The sequence below is a fragment of the Gadus macrocephalus genome, chromosome 8 (genome assembly GCF_031168955.1).
Source record: "Gadus macrocephalus chromosome 8, ASM3116895v1".
NCBI lineage: Eukaryota > Metazoa > Chordata > Actinopteri > Gadiformes > Gadidae > Gadus > Gadus macrocephalus.
Window position 1 is genome coordinate 19,399,709 of NC_082389.1, and position 19,101 is coordinate 19,418,809.

Here is a 19,101-nt window from a genome sequence, read left to right on the forward strand (position 1 = left end):
ATATCACAGCCATCCCTCAGTGCCCTAATGCCCAGCGTTTTGAATGGCATCATACATATGGGCAGTCGATACATAAGGTTTCCCTACACAGTGGAAGAACAGGCCGAGATTAAAAGGCAATTTGCAGCAATGTCCGATTTCCCAAACGTAATCGGCGCAATTGACTGCACTCATATTGCTATAAGGGCTCCATCTGAACGTGAGTTCGCTTACGTCAACCGCAAGCACGTGCACACTATTAATGTTCAAGTTATATGTGATGCCCATATGAACTTCACAAACATAGTGGCACGTTGGCCTGGTGCAACACATGATTCATTTATTCTGACGCACAGTAGTGTAGGGAACAGACTACAGGCAGGTGCGGGGCGGGATGGCTGGCGAGTTTTTTTTAAAGAGGAATGTAACATTGTGGTTCTTGACATAACTAATGATTTTCTGCATTGCAGGAGACAGTGGATACCCCCTGAGACGCTGGCTCCTCACCCCAGTTTTGAACGCGCAAAGCGCCGAGGAACAACGTTATAATGAGGTCCATGGCCGTGCTCGTTCAGTGGTGGAGCGCGCCATCGGCCTCCTGAAGTGCCGGTGGTGCGCTCTGGATGCGTCGGGGGGGAGGCTTTTATACCAGCCTGCCAAAGTGTGCCGCATTATAAGGGCTTGCGGGGTGCTGCACAATTTGTCCCAGAGGAACGGCATCCCTCTCCCCCCCGACCTCCCTCCCCCCGAGCTTGACCCGGAGGCCCAGCCCCCTCCGAGGCAAGTCGGATTTCAACAGGGTGCAAGAGTACGTGCGGATGTCATGCGGCGTTTATGAAATGAAGACGACTCAAGGTTAATTTTTTCACAGCATCTTTTAATATTGTGGCAATTTCGGTGATGACATTTCGAATCTGCCTCATCTCCTCAGTCAAGTTGTTGACTGCATCTATAGTTTCCCTCTGTAGCTGCAGAACTTCGTCTGTGAGGACCCGACCAGCGGACTGACGCTTGGTGCTGGGGGTGGGGGCAGCCGGATGACCTGCGGCCGAGGGCCCCTCGCCGGCATCATCGTCCTCCTCCCCACCGACCGCTGACTCTGGAGGACGCACAAGCAAAATAGCTTGCACTAGGCCTACATGATCGATAATAAATTATAAAAAACAGAAATCAGCTTTACCTTGTTCTTCTGTGTTGTCAGTGTCCCCTTCCCTTTCGGACACGATGCCACTCACGCTTGCGGTGCCAATTATGGATGCAACTTGCCTGTCAATTGGGGTTAGGTCAGGAGTACTGGGTCCCCCTCCAGTTGCAGTCACGCTCTGGCGGTGTGAGGACAGCCTCTGCTTTGCACCCACCTGTAATTAACGATCTTCACTATACGACCAGTAACATTTGAGCAATTAATTACAAACATGTGCTGTGCGTGAGGAAATAAAAATGTACCTTTATGTCGGACCACTTCTTTTTCAATTCGGGTACTGTCCGCTCCGTACCACTGACAGCGTTCACTGCCGCAGCAACATGTTGCCACTCATTCTTTTTTTTTTTATATTGGTGAACCCGATTCCGTGACCGCCGAACAAAATTTCTTTTCGGGCCTCCACCTCACCCACAAGTGTCTCCACCTCAACCTCCGTGAAGTTTATTTTTTTGGTTCTCTGTCCTGCCATTGTTTCCAACAAGACATAATACCGGCACCTGAGTCTGTTTTATATGCAGATCGCATTCATGAGGTCATTTGCATTGACCATTTATGGTTAAAAAGGGGCGTGTAGAGGGCGGAACGTGAAGCTGATTCAGCTGCGCACAATTGTAGTCAGTATGTGATTTATAAAGCAAAGATTGCGTACAGGTGTGCGTACGCAGTGTTTTATAAATCAGAATATTTTTTGGCGCACGCAAAACTTGCCTTTTGGCCGTACGCATACTTTTAGTAACAATCCCACACACAGTTTTATAAATGAGACCCCAGGGGCCTCATGTACTAAGACTTCAGATGTATCAAAGTGTGCGAACGCATGGATCCAAGCACGTTTCTTTTGTACATCTCAATCAACGTGGAATTGAGCGCACATGCCGACGTGCCAAACTCCTCCCTGTCCACGCCCTCATTTAAATATGCAATTTCATTTAAATAGGCCTCTGGACCTGAGATTCACCTCTTAATCCGATCACCTGGCACCATGAACAGAGTTAAAAAACGCAACTTCACGGAGTCCGAGCTCGAGATTTTGCTCCACGAGGTAGAAATGCGCAAGCATATGTTATTTGGTACCCTGTCAACAGGGATAAATGCTAAACAAAAGAAAAATGAGTGGGAGCGTGTTTGCGAGGCCGTCAATGCAGTGGGGTCTCAGCAGCGCACACACTCTGAAATAAAAAAAAAGTGGTCAGACCTCAAGGTGGAGGTGAAGCGGAGGGTTTCTGCCCACCGCCGAAGCGTGACCGCAACAGGTGGGGGGACGGGAGTGGGGGAACTCTCCCCCCTCGATTTGAGAGTGGCCGCTTTGATCGGTGACACAGCTCTCACCGGAGTGGTGGGAGCCCATGAAGGGGACACCGATCATCCCCAAGGTAAATATGCTGAAGTCATAAATGCTGTAATTATACTGGTCATACAATTGGCTGCTTACAATACACATAAGTCGTGCGTAAAGATGCCAGGATATTAAAGACTTTGACTCGTGTTTATTAACTTAAATTTTTTATTTTTGAATAGACAAGCAAGGAGAGGGCACGGTTTGCCCCGTCGGCCCCGGCGTCTCCTCCGTCGTCCCCGGCGTCTCATCCGGCGTCCCCGGCGTCTCATCCGTCGTCCCCGGCGTCTCCTCTGTCGGCCCCGGCGTCTCCTCTGTCGGCCCCGGCGTCCCCAGCCCCGGCGTCTCCAGTCCCGGCGTCTCCTCCGTCGGCCCCGGCGTCTCCAGCGTCACCGCTGACTCCGGTTTCTCCACCGGCTCCGCTGCACGCGGCGCCTCCAATTCATCTGCCAACCACCCGACCGGCCGTGTCGGAGTCACAGGCAGAAATAGTCAGAGCCATCGGTGGCATTAATGATCGCCTTGATCGGCTTATAAATGTACTCGGTGACATAAGCGCGTCAATAAATACAATAAATACACAGTCAATTCTGTCCTTGCCTCTTTACATGCTTGAAATCACATTCTGCCGGGCCCGTATGGCTCCTCGGGGTGGGTTGCAGTTGACGGGTCCGGCATCCGGTTCCTCCAGTGGGGGGTTGTGCTGCTCTGGCAGTGGTATGCCATGGCGGTGTGCCACATTGTGGAGGACGCCACAGGCCATCACAATGTGGCACACCTTCTCAGGTCTGTAGAGTAGCATCCCCCCCGACCTGTCCAGGCATCGCCACCGTCCCTTCAGCAGGCTGATTGCCCTCTCCACAATTATTCGCGTCCGGGAATGGAGGTCATTATACCTCCTCTCTTGGTCGGTGTTGGGGTTCGTAAGAGGGGTCATCAGCCACGTTCTTAGGGGGTAGCCACGGTCCCCTGGGGTCAGATGAAGCCGCAGAATACAATACACAACGTAAAAACCACACAATGAATGAATGCAGAAGTGCACCGCGGGCGACATTTCTAACTTTACGCCCGCTTTTACTGACGTGAATACTGAACACGTCAGAGAAACATGATATTTGGATGTGCACAAGCCCCAGATGTGCATTACGCTGGTTTATACATACGGGACAATTACACGAATAAAGCATTTACTCACCCAGAAGCCACCCATCGCGCACAGTGCCAGCCTCCAGCCTGTTCCCAACCATGCTGTTGGTCAGAATGAATGAATCGTGCGTTGAACCAGGCCACCTTGCCACGATGTTAAGGAGCTGCATTTGCGCATCACATATCACTTGGACATTGATAGAATGAAAGTGTTTCCTGTTAACGTAAACAAATTCATCCTGTGATGGCGCTTTTATGGCAATATGTGTGCAGTCAACAGCTCCGATTACATTAGGGAAACCGGCTGTTGCTGCAAATTGCGCTTTAATGTGGGCCTGTTCAACAGCATTGTATGGGAATTTGATGTACCTGGATGACATTCGGATGATTCCGTCCCACACAGCTGGCATGGCTCGGCTCAGGGTGGACTGGCACACTCCTGACCGATCGGCCAGCTCCCGCTGGAAGGCCCCTGTTGCCAGGAACCCCAGCGTGGTCAGCACCTGTGTGGGCACGGACAACCCCTGGCTCCTGGCTGTGTGGCGCTCTAGGGCCGGCCGCAGCTCTGCGCACAGCTCCAGTAATACTGGCCTGGGGAAACGAAATCGGCTCATGAGCCAATCGTCATCATTTGCGAGTAAGTCCTCGCGTTCCCTAAATATACGTTCCCTTCGGATGTGACCATTTGCGATGTCCTCTAACAACGCTAACACAGCCATTGTTAAAACAATTTTCTTCATCCATTGCGCATGCTTTTATAGCCACCCATATAATTGCAAGGTGTGTTAATTGTTCATTAGTGTGTCTCTGATTTGCAAATCACTCTGAGTCATTGTTTTTCCCAGTTTCCCAGCGTCACCTCTAAGTGTCGCCAAAGGAACAATAGCTGTAGAAACGTGCGTACGACAGCTCTGGAGCTGGCGTGGGGACCGCACATTTTTACGGTCATTTCACGTTTTGTACATCTGAACGTGAGCGTGGAAAAGGACGTACGCCACGTTTTTGTGCGTACGCAACCTTAGTACATGAGGCCCCAGGTCTTTAAATTGACAAAAAGGAAGTACGTAGATGCAACATGATCAATTCATATTCTTCTTGTGGACGTGCTATAGTCATGTCAACTTTGATTGTTTATGGAGAATGTTAGATGTACTAATGTCTCTCACGTTGATTGAATCAAAACACTCATGTCGATGTGATTGAGTTTGGTGCTTTTCTGGCGCCAAAGTGTAATTTGCATTACGAGCAGAGGGTGGCAGTAGTGCGCCCATAGGCTGGATTCAAATTGTGCTGAAGAAAAAAAGAGACGAAGGAGTGCATTTGACCCCGAAAATTCTGGAAGCAATCACATTTCCCCCTTCAGCCACAACGGAGACCAGCCCATTTACTGATAAAGTAAGTTTATGAATTTGGAAACATTTGCGTAACTATTTAAATATTTAGTGCACTCGTTTGTGCGTAGGATATGAGTACGTATAGGCTATATTTTCTTTTTAGAGCGCTAATTAGCCTGGGTCCGCGTGTGTAAGAGCCTAACGGCAAAAGCTAGTGGTTAACTTAGGGCCTATATATTGGAGGTTTTGCATTTATCATTACATGGGGGGACTGCGTGTGCACTAACGTGTATGTCAGTCCCTCCAGAAGAATGCCGCGTTTTTTTGTGATTGTTGCGGCCAATAATCCTTGATTGTGCGGCACGTTTTCTTAAAAAATGCGGCATATTTTTGCAATGAAACTTCTGGAACTTGCGAAAAATGCAGCTTGACGATGACGTTCACGTCGCGTAATTACGTCACTTCATAACGTTCCCATGAGAACAGGGGGAAATGGCTGCTCTTGTGTGAAGTAAACGCAACATTTTTAAACTTTCTGCTAAGATATGTCACTCTTTTGCATCGAAAACGCAGGGATTATGAAATCATGCAAGCCCCGCATATTTTGTGCGGAAAATGCAACTCCCGCATGAATATGCAAACTTCGGCTGATTATGCGTTGAATTATGAGATCGCATAATCGCTTTTCTGAAGGGACTATGTGTTTGAGCGCCATTCTTTTTCTAACTAGCTGTTATTGCCTGTCATGACCGTTCATGCAAAGTATGGTCCAACAAGCATTCTCCTGAATTGGTGACTCCACCTTTTTAATATATATTTCCATCATTTGTGTTAGTCCTTGTATTTAAACACGTTAATCAGGTAATTAGAAAGCGATAACAGATTTACAAGTGCTTTGAATTTTGGTATTGCAGCAGACCTTTGTTTCTGAATTGATGATTGGAGCTTTGAAGTTACTAATAATAATAATCTTGATGTATGTTACAGGGTTTGGTGGCAGTAATGTGGAGTTGTAAAAGCGGCAAAGAAACTGTATCAAGTAGGTCCGAGCTTTTGCATCACTACAAGTTAAAGCATCCACATTTTTGACGTAGTTCTCGCTTTCCATGCACATACACACGTGGACAAAATTGTTGGTACCCCTCTGTTAATGAAAGAAAAACCCACAATAGTCACTGAAATAACTTGAAACTGACGAAAGTAATAATAAATAAAAATTTACTGAAAATTAACCAATGAAAATCAGACATTGCTTTTGAATTGTGGCTCAACAGAATCATTTAAAAAAAAAAACTAATTAAACAGGCCTGGACAAAAATGATGGTACCCTTGACTTAATATTTTGTTGCACAACCTTTTGAGGCAATCACTGCAATCAAACGATTTTTGTAACTGTCAATGAGACTTTTGCACCTGTCAACAGGTATTTTGGCCCACTCTTCATTAGCAAACTGCTCCAGTTGTCTCAGGTTTGAAGGGTGCCTTCTCCAGGTGGCATGTTTCAGCTCCTTCCACAGATTTTCAATAGGATTTAGATCAGGGCTCATAGAAGGCCACTTCAGAATAGTCCAACGTCTTGCTCTTAGCCATTCTTGGGTGTTTTTAGCTGTGTTTTGGGTCATTATCTTGTTGGACGACCCATGACCTGCGACTGAGACCAAGTTTTCTGACACTAGGCAGCACATTTCTCCCCAGAATGCCTTGATAGTCTTGAGATTTCATTGTACCCTGCACAGACTCAAGACACCCTGTGCCAGATGCAGCAAAGCAGCCCCAGAACATAACTGAGCCTCCTCCATGTTTGACAGTAGGGACAGTGTTCTTTTCTTGGTATGCTTCATTTTTGCGTCTGTGAACATAGAGCTGATGTGCCTTGCCAAAAAGCTCCAGTTTTGTCTCATCTGTCCATAGGACATTCTCCCAGAAGCTTTGTGGCTTGTCAATATGCATTTTGGCAAATTCCAGTCTCCCTTTTTTATGATTTGCTTTCAACAGCGGTGTCCTCCTTGGTCGTCTCCCATGAAGTCCACTTTGGCTCAAACAACGACGGATGGTGCGATCTGACACTGATGTACCTTGACCTTGGAGTTCACCTTTAATTTCTTTGGAGGGTGTTCTGGGCTCTTTGGTTACCATTCGTATTATCCGTCTCTTCATTTTGTCATCAATTTTCCTCCTGCGGCCACGTCCAGGGAGGTTGGCTACAGTCCCATGGACCTTAAACTTTTGAATAATATGTGCAACTGTAGTCACATGAACATCAAGCTGCTTGGAGATGGTCTTATAGCCTTTACCTTTTACATGCTTGTCTATCATTTTCTTTCTAATCTCCTGAGACAACTCTCTCCTTCGTTTCCTGTGGTCCATGTTCAGTGTGGTACACACCATGTCACCAAACAGCACAGTGACTACTTTTCACCCTTTAAATAGGCAGACTGACTGATTACAAGTTTGAAGACACCTGTGATGCCAATTAGAGGACACACCTTAGTTTAACATTTCCCTATGGTCAAATTATTTTCAATCTTTTCTAGGGGTACCATCATTTTTGTCCAGGCCTGTTTTATTAGTTTGTTTTTTTTAAATTATTCTGTTGAACCACAATTCAAAAGCAATGTCTGATTTTCATTGGTTAATTTTCAGTAAATTTTTATTTATTATTACTTTTGTCAGTTTCAAGTAATTTCAGTGACCGTTGTGGGTTTTTCGTTCATTAACAGAGGGTTACCAACAATTTTGTCCACGTGTGTATATGAACTGCCCATGCACATTTAAAGGCACCCAGTGCAACTTTCGAGGCTTAAAAATAAGCATTCAATTTCTAGTCTTTTTTACACGTAGTAAGTTTCAATAACTCCATACCATTACATACCGACATTTAAGCAGCAAAGATGAGACGTCGTTGTGTGGTGAGAACTGATACAAAATCGATAACAACAACAATGCCGCCATTTTCTTTATTTTTTGTAACCTACAATAAATAAAGCAGGCTTCCAGTCAATGGAAAAATGGCTTCTCCCCACCGGCGATTGTTGTTGTTTACGATTTTCTATCAGTTCTCACCACACAACGACGTCTCATCTTTGCTCCTTGAATGTCGATATGTAATGGTATGGAGTTATTGAAACTTACTACGTGTAAAAAAGACTAGAAATTGAATGTTTATTTTTCATTGAATGTTTACATAAAGTTGCACTGGGTGCCTTTAAGACATGGAATGCCCTGAATTCAGTTTGAAACCTGAATCCTTTGTGCTTTTTTTGTGCTTGCTACTATTTAGTTCAACGCTGAGTTCAAGAGAATCACCACCGTCCCACTTCAATCCAGGTTCCTTTCTCAGCTGGACGTTCACTCTGACAAACTGACGAGGCTGTTCCAAAGGAGAGGAGGACATCTAGGGCAAAAGCTAAAAAAAAAACGTTGCAAAAATGGCAGATGTAAGTTATACGGAAGTCCAACTTCATAAAAAAAGAATTGACTGTTTTCGGAAAATATTATGATTTTTTTTTTTTGGAATTGTTGAGACGTTATGCAACACAATATAATTTTTTAGTTGCCACATAATTGATTGGCAAGGAGGGTACATGAATTGTACACAAAGCCAGGGAGACGATAAGTGCATTTATTTTTCATCTTCCCCTTCCACTATTTGTACATCTATTTTGTCTCACAGCAAGGCTCTTAATCATATGAAGAAGCCAGGCGCAATCCCAGCTAACAAAATGACGTCCCTAGGACGTCCCCTGAACGTCCCCGAAAGTAATAAGGACGTCGCAAGGGAACGTCCCCACAACGTCTTTTTGTAGGGTTCCCTAAAGGTCCCGGGGACGTCGCAAACAAACGTCCCCGGTACGTCCCCATGACGTCCTTTTGTATGGTTCCCTAAACATCCCCGGGACGTCTATGTAACGTCCTCACAACATTTAGGGGACGTTCAGGGGACATCCCCAGATTTTGGTAGCAGGTCATGCTTTGGACCTTTATATACCAAAATGCAGGATCAATTTCTCAACCTAGTCACATGCATTTAATGGATATTTTTCTGTATACAAAGTATCTATGCATATTAACTAGTAAAATGTAGCCTATAGTGAAAAACTAAACTAAATGTGTTCACTCAACAATGTTATTTAACTTCTTTATTTAAAATAAATCTACTTACAGTATAACAGGCTGTATTGTGTATGTAACTTATTATGCATATGCTTATAGAAGAAAAAACACTGTTTAAAGTATAAACAAATTCTTTATTTATGGGTTAAAGCCTGGATTGACGCCTCTCCCTCCTCCTCCTCCTATTCCTCCACTTCGTCCTCCCCCTCCTCCTCCTACTCCTCCTCCTCCTCGTCCTCCACCAGGTCGTCCGGAATCAATACCTGCAACAATTAGCTACAGTTAGACAACAGAGCAATTTTACCTGCTTTTACTAGTGAGAATTATAATGTAATGCATTAGTATATTAACATAAAAACATCCGATAATGGAGGATTCACATGGAGTAACTGCAGAGCAAATGCGAACATTAAGGCTTCAAGAACATTATTATGAAGAGTTTGCCTGATCTGATCTGCTATCATTTGATCATATATTCGTTAAAAATATTGTACAAAATCTCAGACGAATCAACAAGCGGTAGGCTACTCTTCAACCGTGTGACGCCATCGTAACAACGTAGGTCGACTGGTGCGTGCGCACGTTAATAGTGTGGGGAAAAACGGTCTGTCTAGCTACTGGACCAGATAAAATGAGACGGAGAGGTAATAAAGTCTATCGGCACGAGGACCTTGGATTTATTAAGTAAAGTGGCAACGGTTATACAGAGTCATAAAGCGTGAGAAATCGAATATGTCTAAGTCCCTAATCAGCGCTGATGGTTCGTCTGGAGCTTCGCCTCCGTGGAAGGTCTGCTTCAGAAGAAGGTGAAGAGTCCCTGTGTGATGCAGTCTTATGCTGTATCCTCCTCTCGATGAGGTGTGTGCGTTTGAGGTGTGTGCGGTTCTGTGTGTTTTGGCTCCCAGGCCCTGAGAGAGCTTCGTAACGGGGAGAGTTCCTCGTGTCTCCGGTGTGATAAATTAAAACGGGGAGTGCCCCCCTGAAATGTCTCGTGTGTGATCATTTAATGTGGCTCTCAGGCCCCTGGTGTGGGCAGAGGTATCTCTTGGTTCCTCCTAACGGGGAAGAGCTCTCAAAATGTCTCCTGTGTGATAAATTAATGTGGCTCTCCCGTTCTGGAGATGATACTGGTGCATTGTCTGAGTGTCCACCATCTGCCTGCCTGGGAGATGGGGCCTTCAGCTCCGGCCGTGCCTGCCATGTGATGTGCTCATCAGGTTATTTTTCCCAACAATAGCGACGATAACCTTGATAACCAGATAACGTCGTGGCAGTTTGTGACCAGCCAGTCACACAGCCAGTCACACATGGATTTGTCGCTGCCTCGCCCTCAAAAAAGGTGATAATTTCCTCACTTGGATTCAACAAAGGGTAAGTGGCCTTATTATTTATTTTCTTATAACAATTGATCTCAAACCGTTTGTAGGTCAATAGAGCTTGCTAGCTGAAATATGACACGTGTGAATGCAAATAAATCGTATGCTAGCTAGCTGAAATATGACACGTGTGAATGCAATAAATCGTGTGCTAGCTAGCTGAAATATGACATGTGTGAATGCAATCTTGTGAATGCAAAACAATACAAAATGTTAATAAAATCGATGCCAACCAAATTGTAGGCCAATAGAGCTAGTGAGATGTGAAATAAATGTGAAAATATACTTCAGACAGCGAAGGTCTCATTCCGTCAATTCAACAAACAAGTCATCCTATTTAGCGCAATTCCACAGTTATTCAGATGAGGTGAACGAGAAGAAAGGTGATTTTTTTTTTAAGTGCACAGATGTCTCATTACTTTGTGAACCTAATGTAATCAATCTCAAGTACAAGAAAGTATAGTTTAGATTTTGGGGACATGATAAATGTCGAACAGTAATTTTTAGAAAGGCCATGCAGAGACCGTAACAGATTGCGCATGGGCAGAGATCCGTTGCTCAGCAGCATCTTGTGATCTGGTCAGTTCGCGGCAAAACACCAGAGGAGTCTGCACGGTTTTAGTTTGCTTGTTACTGACAGTTTAATTAGTAGAAGTTAGTCCTGTAACATATTATTCTTAGACATGTTTTTGCGTCACTGCGAACCGTAAGTCTGTTTTCTTCCTATTATATAATGTACGCGATAATTCCGTACTTTAATGACGTTAGTTTAGTTAGCAGCTAATATGTAAGTGTTAGTTAATATGTGGAGATGTATGTCTGGCTACTCTAAACGAAGTTTAGTTTAACTGACGCACGTTAATGGCAGTTAAATTATAATTAGAGATTACCAAAACGGATTTAAATGACGATGTAGATGGCAGTATAGTCACATAGTAATCACCACTATTTCCTTTTATTACCTATTTGCTGTGTGTCAGAGATATGTATATATTAAGCCTTTATGTTAATGTTATTTATGCATACTTAAGCAATATAGCACGAGTGGGGTAGATAAGGGATAATCCCACGGGTGGTGTTCGGAGGCCGAGTTGCGTATAGGCAACAACACACGTGGAATTATCCTAACCTACCCCACTCCCACGAGTGTTATATTGCTTTTTTTTTAAACAATTCTACAGTCAACAAATTAACATTTCAATACGAAGTTATTGATTAAAAATGGTTTATTTCGCAATTGTTCCTCTGCAACAAAAAATAGTTATTGTCAACGTCCTGGTTTGGAATTATAAGAATTTTTAATTAACGGTTGTAATCAATGCGCTATAATTTCATCATTTCTAAGTACTGAATTTTGAGAAAAGCTAAATGACAAAAAGTGTAAACAACTGTGTAAAGTTAGTAATTATTTTCAAGAGCAAACTTTTAGATTTTTTTTTTTTGTCTTTTCCAGACACAGTGAGAAAGATCCCACATCCTCACCCCTGCAATATCGATTGTGGAGGTCGTCATGAACATTTAAAAACCTCTGTGACAAAGGTGAATTATGTTTTTTAAGTGCACAGATATCACATACCAGTCTATGACCTTTTGAAGCTGCTAGTGAATTTTGAGGGAAAGTTAGGCTCAATGACAAAAAGTGTACACCTGTGTTAAGTCAGTCATTGTTTTCTAAAGGAAACTTTTTGATTCAAGAAACCCGTAACCTTTTTTTAGTAAAAAGAGGCAAATTACATTTATGTGCTCATGTGGGCCATTGCAACACAAATGCACAAACAATGACTGTTTTTTATTTTTTTTATTTTAAATCTTTTCCAGACCACTTTGCCAGTCCGCACCATAGTCCCAGAATGCCAGCCCCATCCTCACCCCTGCATCTCACCCATCAACCTCCGCCTACTTCCCACCCGATGTAAATGTTGTTTGGATGTTTGATACCTACTTTGCCTTTTTTTTTTCAGTTTCATTTAGTCTTTTAACAATTTTGGACCAGAGCCGTTCATGTGCATACGAGCAGTGGGCTTGCCGCAGGCTTGGAGAAATGAGCATGCACACCCCCCCCCCCCCCTCACAATCTCCCCCCACACCACCCCCTCACAATCGCCCCCCACACACCCCCTCACGCCATCCCCTCTCAATCACCCCCCACACACCCCCTCACAATCACCCCCCACACCATCCCCTCACAATCACCCCCCACACCATCCCCTCACAATCACCCCCCACCACCCATGGTAGGCGCCGAAAGTACCATTTCAAGTTGATAGGGCACATTCATTCGAAAGACACATCGCCGCCAAGGGCGTGCGATCGGCCCGAGGTGTGGTCATGGGGAGAGAGAGACAGGGGTCACAATCTCCCCCCACACCACCCCCCTCACAATCACCCCCCCACACCACCCCCCTCACAATCACCCCCCCACAACCACCCTCTCTGCTGAATGAACTAGTAAACCTCTTGATAGGTCATCCGTCCATCCCAGAACCATCCCAGAACCATCCCAGAACCACTTTATTTTCTATTTTCTGTTCATTTGACCACTTTGTAACTTGTTAAATTCAAAGCATTAATAAAGAACGTGATTTGAAATTCCCTTGTTGCGTCGTGCTGAGAGCTGGGCTGCGACAGTATGTATTGCCTGGTGGTTTACATACAGAATATCCCATATTAAAATGTATATTCAATTGTGCATGGTTGACGTATGTAGTGCAGTTGAAATTAAATGAAATGCAGTTAAAATAATTAAAAGTTATTTTAAATTGTAATGGACAGCTGATCATATGTTTGGATAAGTGTATATAATATGTGTATATACCTGGTTTGTTGATCTGCGGTGGGGAGCATGTTTGAGGGTAACCGCAATGGCCTCCTCCACCTTCTGGCAGTCCACATTCGGAAAGGTACGGCTGCAGGCACCTAAACAAAAATATTCATATGACTGACCTAGTAATGGTGGGACAAGTGTAATCAAAGGAAATCTCCATTACCGCCCAAGGAGTTTATGTTTTCATTGTGGTTTGTTTGTTTGTCTGTATTTGCCAGCAGAGTAATGGAAAAACTGTTATACAGTGTACTATTTAAAGCATTGTAGCCTACAGTGAATGTTTAGCACTTGAATGTGCTGCAATATATTTTTTGATGAAGGCTATACGTGTGTGTGTGTGTGTGTGTGAGAGATTTAACTTACGTATCACCACGTCATAAATTAATAAACTGTGGAAGGGTCTCTTCCCCTTTCTCCCCTTTAAACTGAACCCCTTCCACAGCTCATTAGTGCCGATTTTTTTCAGCATCCTTCGAACCCCATCCCCGACATTGCTGCCTCCAAGAAGGCTCAGGTGCCGAATCTAAAGAAATAAAATAATAAAAATCACCTCAAAACCATTTCATTTCAAACAACATATTTGACACATTTAACAAGTTGTACATATTAATGTTCTATTAAAGAATGTGTCCCAGCAATATAAAGAGAAAAATAAACTTAGACTGTAGGTCTATTGGTTTCTTGGTCTAATTTCTAATATTCCAGGACATACCATTTTCTTTTTAAAAGAGCGGTCTGCAATCTTTTTGCAGAGGTCCTCCAAGTCTGCGAGGTTTTGACATGGACCCTCTAACATGTCCTCTTCAGCTGCCTCAGATGTCCTTCCTGGCCTGGACTCCACAGCCTCCATGACTCTACCATTGCCATTTCTTAGGTCCTCGTGCATCCTTTCCAACTTAAGCATAATCCTCCTCTCCATACCCTCCAGGAAACTGAAAATCTCTGTGGAACCAAGCATAATAATTAACATTACAATCGAGATTCATTAAATGCTTCCTCAGTCGTTGTAATAATCAATGGGAAGGGATGACTTTTTCAAAGATACCTTTGGAGACTGTATCCGTTCCATCTTGATGGTTCCCTAAAACCAAATTATTTCAACAATCAAGTCATTGAAAATGTAAATGCAGGGCTAAACTGGGAACAGGTACAAATAGGTTTATATAGTGTAGCTATGTGTCTGTATTAAGGTACCTTGAAAGGCCTCATAGGTTTCTCCCCCGATGGTGGAGGATTCACATGGAGTAACTGCAGAGCAAATGCAAAGAACAATAAGTGATGTAGGCTAGGTAGCCTAGCTCTGAATAATTGCCAACAAACTAGTTTGACCAACTAACAAACTATTACTATTATGTGGTTGGATTCCAGCAGCTGATACACCAGCCATGCCTTCATCATCGACCCTGACAGGTGTGATGATAGGTGGTGAAGGGACTGCAAAACAAGAAAAAGAAACAGTTGGCAAACAGAATTAACAACTTTTTTGTTTTTCAACCATAGCTACTATTGCAAATACTTACACTCTTGGCAACTTGTTGTTTTATTGTTCTTTTTTTTTATTTTTTTTATTACTTCTTCCTCATCTTCATGAGGCATGTATGAATTTTTTTTTTTTTTTAAAACATGAGTCTTACAATATATTCAACAGAGAACTCATATATATATATATATATATATATATATATATATATATATATACGTATAGACACATAATTACCGTCACTATCAGGCTCCTGGTACCTGGCAGGAACGTTTATCCTCCTCGAATTTATTTCCACCGTTTCCACCTGAGAGGTGTCTTGCCCCTTTCTTGCCCTCTCCCTGGCCAGGCTGTAGCTGTCTGTTAATGGAAAGGTGCAACAATTAGAATTTAAATGTAAATTACAGATATGCTATCAGTCAAAGGCGATTCTAGGTTTAAATTGTTTTATTTTATTTATCATTCGAGCACAACAAATGTATTTGTCATTATGGGGGTGAAACACATCTTACCTGTTGTAGAGAAAACGCGAACTTTGTACTTTTTCCAAAGTACCTTGTCGGGCAGAGCACAGCGTCTTACCAGAACGCTGGCATTATTTGCCGGCCAATAGCAATTCAGAACCTGTAAGATATTTGCAATTGTTGTGTATGCTTTTCTTTGTATGACACCATGCAATTTATGCAATTTTCAATGAGTTGCCTTACCCCATTGCTCTTCGCCAACCATAATGATGGTGCCACATCCACCTCATTTTCCTCAAGAAAATGCACCACCGAAAACTTCAGACGATGAACCTGAAGTACAAAGACATTTTGATGGAAACTGGGGCGATGCTGCTGGCAGGTATGTCAGTGATGGAGACAGAGGCGATGCTGCGGCCAGGTCTGTCAGTGATGGATACTGGGGCGATGCTGCTGCCAGGTCTGTCAGTGATGGAGACTAAGGCGATGCGTCAGTGATTGAGACTGGGGCGATGCGTCAGTGATTGAGACTGGGGCGATGCTGCGGCCAGGTCTGTCAGTGATGGAGACTAAGGCGATGCGTCAGTGATGGAGACTGGGGCGATGCTGCTGCCAGGTCTGTCAGTGATGGAGACTGGGGCGATGCTGCGGCCAGGTCTGTCAGTGATGGAGACTGGGGCGATGCTGCTGCCAGGTCGGTCAGTGATGGAGACTGAGGTGATGTGTCAGTGATGGAGACTGGGGCGATGCTGCTGCCAGGTATGTCAGTGATGGTGACTGAGGCGATGTGTCAGTGATGGAGACTGGAGACTGGGGCGATGCTGCGGCCAAGGTAGAGTCTCATGAAAAGGAGTGGAGAATGGTAAAGAACACTCGTGAGCCATATTCCTCCTCAAACATGATTGCCCTTTGTTTGAGGCATATCTCTGATAACAGTTTCATGCTTGTGTTTCGGATGTTTGTCCGTATTGCTCCATAAAGGCGAGAGTCACAGGGACTCGAGGTGTAGGGTTCAAGGTGGTTATACACCCTACAAAGGAACATTTGTGTGCCATCATTTTTTTCTGGGGTTGTTGACAATACCTCACAGCATGCTTTGTCATTTAGCATGTAAATGTTGTTTGGATGTTTGCTACTTACTTTGCCTTCTTTCTCAGTAAGTTCCCTCCTGAGACTTCCACCCTCATTCAGTCTTTTCACAATTTGGACCAGAGGACTTCTTCCCGAGCGGACCAGTTTTTTCAAATGGTGAAGATAATTCTCAAAGGGGAATGCACTGCAGTTGTCCAGGCAGCCAATTTTTTTTGCATCAGCAGCAAGGTGCAGCATGGAGTGGACGTTGTAGACTAGGAAGCACTCCCCATACAAAAACCTTCCTTGCTGTACAAAAAATGAGAGCAGTTCATGTACATACGAGCAGTGGGCTTGCACCAGGCTTGGAGAAATTAGCATGCACATTGCAACGCTGAAAGCCATGAAATGCTCAAACAGGTCATCTTGAAGAACTCCCCTCAGGACTAACTTGCCAGTGTAAAGAGCAAACTGACGGAACTCTGTGGCCTTCCAACGCTCAAGATGTTCCAAACCCCTTGGCTTTCTTGCGAAATTGTTTGGAATAGCTGTCTTCAGTTGCTCAAGTCTCACACTCACCTCCTTAATCTGCCCTGAGGACATTCTTGTCTCCTTCTTTCCTTTTGTCCACAAAAGCAAAAGCTTCTTCATTACCCCAAGGCAACACTGGTGCATATAGTCCACAGGAAAGGATGTGACCATGTCAATAGAGAGGTTGGAGAAAGGTGATGTTTTTCCTTCATGGTGATGTTCCAGTTGAGTTACCTCTCTGAAGGATTGGTCAGTCCTCAGTGTGAGGTTTTCAACCTCTTGATAGGTCATCCGTCCATCCCAGAACCCCTTCTGTGTACACCTGTCACAACCAAAGTACCCCGAGTACTGCTTGATACACTTGACAAGTGCATTCGCAGGAGCGTCACAAGTTATGCACCTTATCTGGACACGTATCACCTTGTCTCCCCACTCCAAGCCATTCTGCATCACGTTCTCCAATTTGCTGACTGTTTCGCTGATGAAGTTGAGGGAGGTTGGTTTGGATGACACCAAAGCCAGAGACAGGGGGAAAATAGATTTAGGTGACAAATTGATGCAGCAGAGAACAGGCCAAAGAGATTGGTTGTTGCTTTCAAAAAGAGGCAAGCCATCAACATTCAGGGAGATGTCTACACTGTCTAATTTTTCAAGCACTGCTTGGGGATACTTTTTAAGATGTTCCAGAATCTGCCCTCTAACATCAAACTGAACACACTGCATTCCAGACTCAGTCTCCACATCCACTTCATTGGTACTCTCCAACAAGGTTCTGGATGAGCTCTGGATGACCATTTTTTTTCAGGACCTTCAATAAGGCATCCACAGCATTGTGTTTCTCTCCAAAATCAATGGCCCATTCTTTAAGTTGCTCCCTAAATGAAGAGGCAACTGCACTGTCCTCATCACCATCACAGGAATCCTCTGATGTCTCCATTTGTTCCAATTCAGTCTCAGGGACAATGTTGGTATCGTCATGCAGCTGCTCTTCGATGGTACATCCACCTCCACTCCCAGGGCTATCATCACTGTACATCTCCTGATCATTGTGATTCTGCAGCTCATTTGGTTCTCCATCACGTGTATTCTTTTTCTGGGCTCTTGACACCCTTGCCCAGATCCGGTTGTATTCTCGCCTCTGATCAGCTGACGACATCTGCTCACTGGATACAGCCCTAAAATGGTGTGCCTTGAAGATTTTGAGCCACATTATAAAACCTTTTATTTTTTGGTATTTGATTGAAGAGTGACAGTACTAATTTCAAAATAATATTAGTATTATCCTACCTTTTTTTTTTAACATCTTAAGATCGTCAGATCTTCCAGCACTGTTTGCCATATCTTCAGAAAGTACATCCACCCGGAAATACAGAAGTTGCAAAATGAAGAAAAAAAAAAGCATAAATTGTTAAACTCTTGCCATTGAGAACTATAATGTATACATTTTCAAGCAACAAAACCATAGCAAAAAGCCAATATAACCATATGAGTAAATTGACACATTATTTTCTATATTTATATATTGCCTGGTGGTTTTTATACAGAATATACCATATTAAAATGTATATTGAATTGTGCATGGTTGACGTATGTAGTGCAGTTTAAATAATACAAAAGTATTGGAATTGTAATGGACAGCTTGTGGGTCATTTTGATAAAAGTAGTATTTTTTTTTTTTTGTCTAACTTAATTATTGTAGTTACGTGTCTGTAGGTTATGTAGCCTGTTCAGAGTTTCATTAAACTATGCACTGGAAACTTAAATCCTACTGTAATTGACCTATCGCTAAGCCACAAATACATTTTCCAATGACTCCAATCATACCATATATATAAAAAAAATAAAAAAATAAATTGATCTTAAAAAACAAAACAGAAAATACAGGTCTATTACCCTCTGTGGCAATTTAGATTTGTGTATTTCTGCCATTACTTTCAATACATAGCGCTCCGGATGTCACGTGACTTTACTGTTTTGCCGTCATTTTGGCAGGAAAGTAGTGGTAACAACGAACGTAAATGCAGCCACTGTTATAACTTGTATAGCTATAGCGTTAGCTAATCTGTAACATTCGCCAACGTATAGCTACTAAAGTTGGTTAAGTAAGGAATAATCACTGAGAGGCCGGGCAATAAACAGTTTGATATGCCCGGCTCGTGGACGGCTTACCGCCCGAGACGAAGTCGAGGGCGGTAACCTTCCTGCGAGCCGGGCATATCAAACTGTTTATTGCCCTGCCTTGA

General features: G+C 43.6%; 3 protein-coding genes and 1 long non-coding RNA gene across 6 annotated transcripts; 1 reads left to right on the plus strand and 3 right to left on the minus strand.

The window, feature by feature from the left end:
* Positions 1-2,989: 2,989 nt before the first annotated feature.
* LOC132463541 (putative nuclease HARBI1) lies at positions 2,990-4,511 on the minus strand. Of its 3 annotated transcripts, none has more exons than XM_060059810.1 (3): positions 4,035-4,511; positions 3,715-3,767; positions 2,990-3,488 (listed from the first exon to the last, which is right to left on the minus strand). In XM_060059810.1, exons 1-3 carry the CDS (start codon positions 4,403-4,405, stop codon positions 3,124-3,126), a joined length of 789 nt encoding a protein of 262 aa, XP_059915793.1. In that variant the 5' UTR covers positions 4,406-4,511; the 3' UTR covers positions 2,990-3,123. The 3 variants fall into 3 exon arrangements, with proteins under 3 accessions (XP_059915793.1, XP_059915792.1, XP_059915791.1); XM_060059809.1 differs by having other exon boundaries at positions 3,715-3,881; XM_060059808.1 differs by having other exon boundaries at positions 2,994-3,488; positions 3,715-4,511.
* On the plus strand, positions 4,180-8,693 carry LOC132463543 (uncharacterized). The gene is made up of 4 exons (XR_009527047.1): positions 4,180-4,302; positions 4,511-5,060; positions 5,987-6,038; positions 8,280-8,693. It is a non-coding gene; the product is annotated as an uncharacterized LOC132463543 (long non-coding RNA).
* Positions 8,694-9,123: 430 nt separating this feature from the next.
* On the minus strand, positions 9,124-14,817 carry LOC132463542 (uncharacterized). The gene is made up of 7 exons (XM_060059811.1): positions 14,660-14,817; positions 14,507-14,560; positions 14,358-14,393; positions 14,025-14,254; positions 13,676-13,835; positions 13,304-13,404; positions 9,124-9,375 (listed from the first exon to the last, which is right to left on the minus strand). The coding sequence occupies exons 1-7, from the start codon at positions 14,697-14,699 to the stop codon at positions 9,328-9,330; spliced, it is 669 nt and encodes a 222-aa protein (XP_059915794.1). The 5' UTR covers positions 14,700-14,817; the 3' UTR covers positions 9,124-9,327.
* Positions 14,818-14,849: 32 nt separating this feature from the next.
* On the minus strand, positions 14,850-17,618 carry LOC132463540 (uncharacterized). Its single transcript, XM_060059806.1, has 4 exons — positions 15,500-17,618; positions 15,305-15,416; positions 15,030-15,152; positions 14,850-14,895 (listed from the first exon to the last, which is right to left on the minus strand). Exon 1 carries the CDS (start codon positions 17,579-17,581, stop codon positions 16,097-16,099), a length of 1,485 nt encoding a protein of 494 aa, XP_059915789.1. The 5' UTR covers positions 17,582-17,618; the 3' UTR covers positions 14,850-14,895; positions 15,030-15,152; positions 15,305-15,416; positions 15,500-16,096.
* Positions 17,619-19,101: the final 1,483 nt, after the last annotated feature.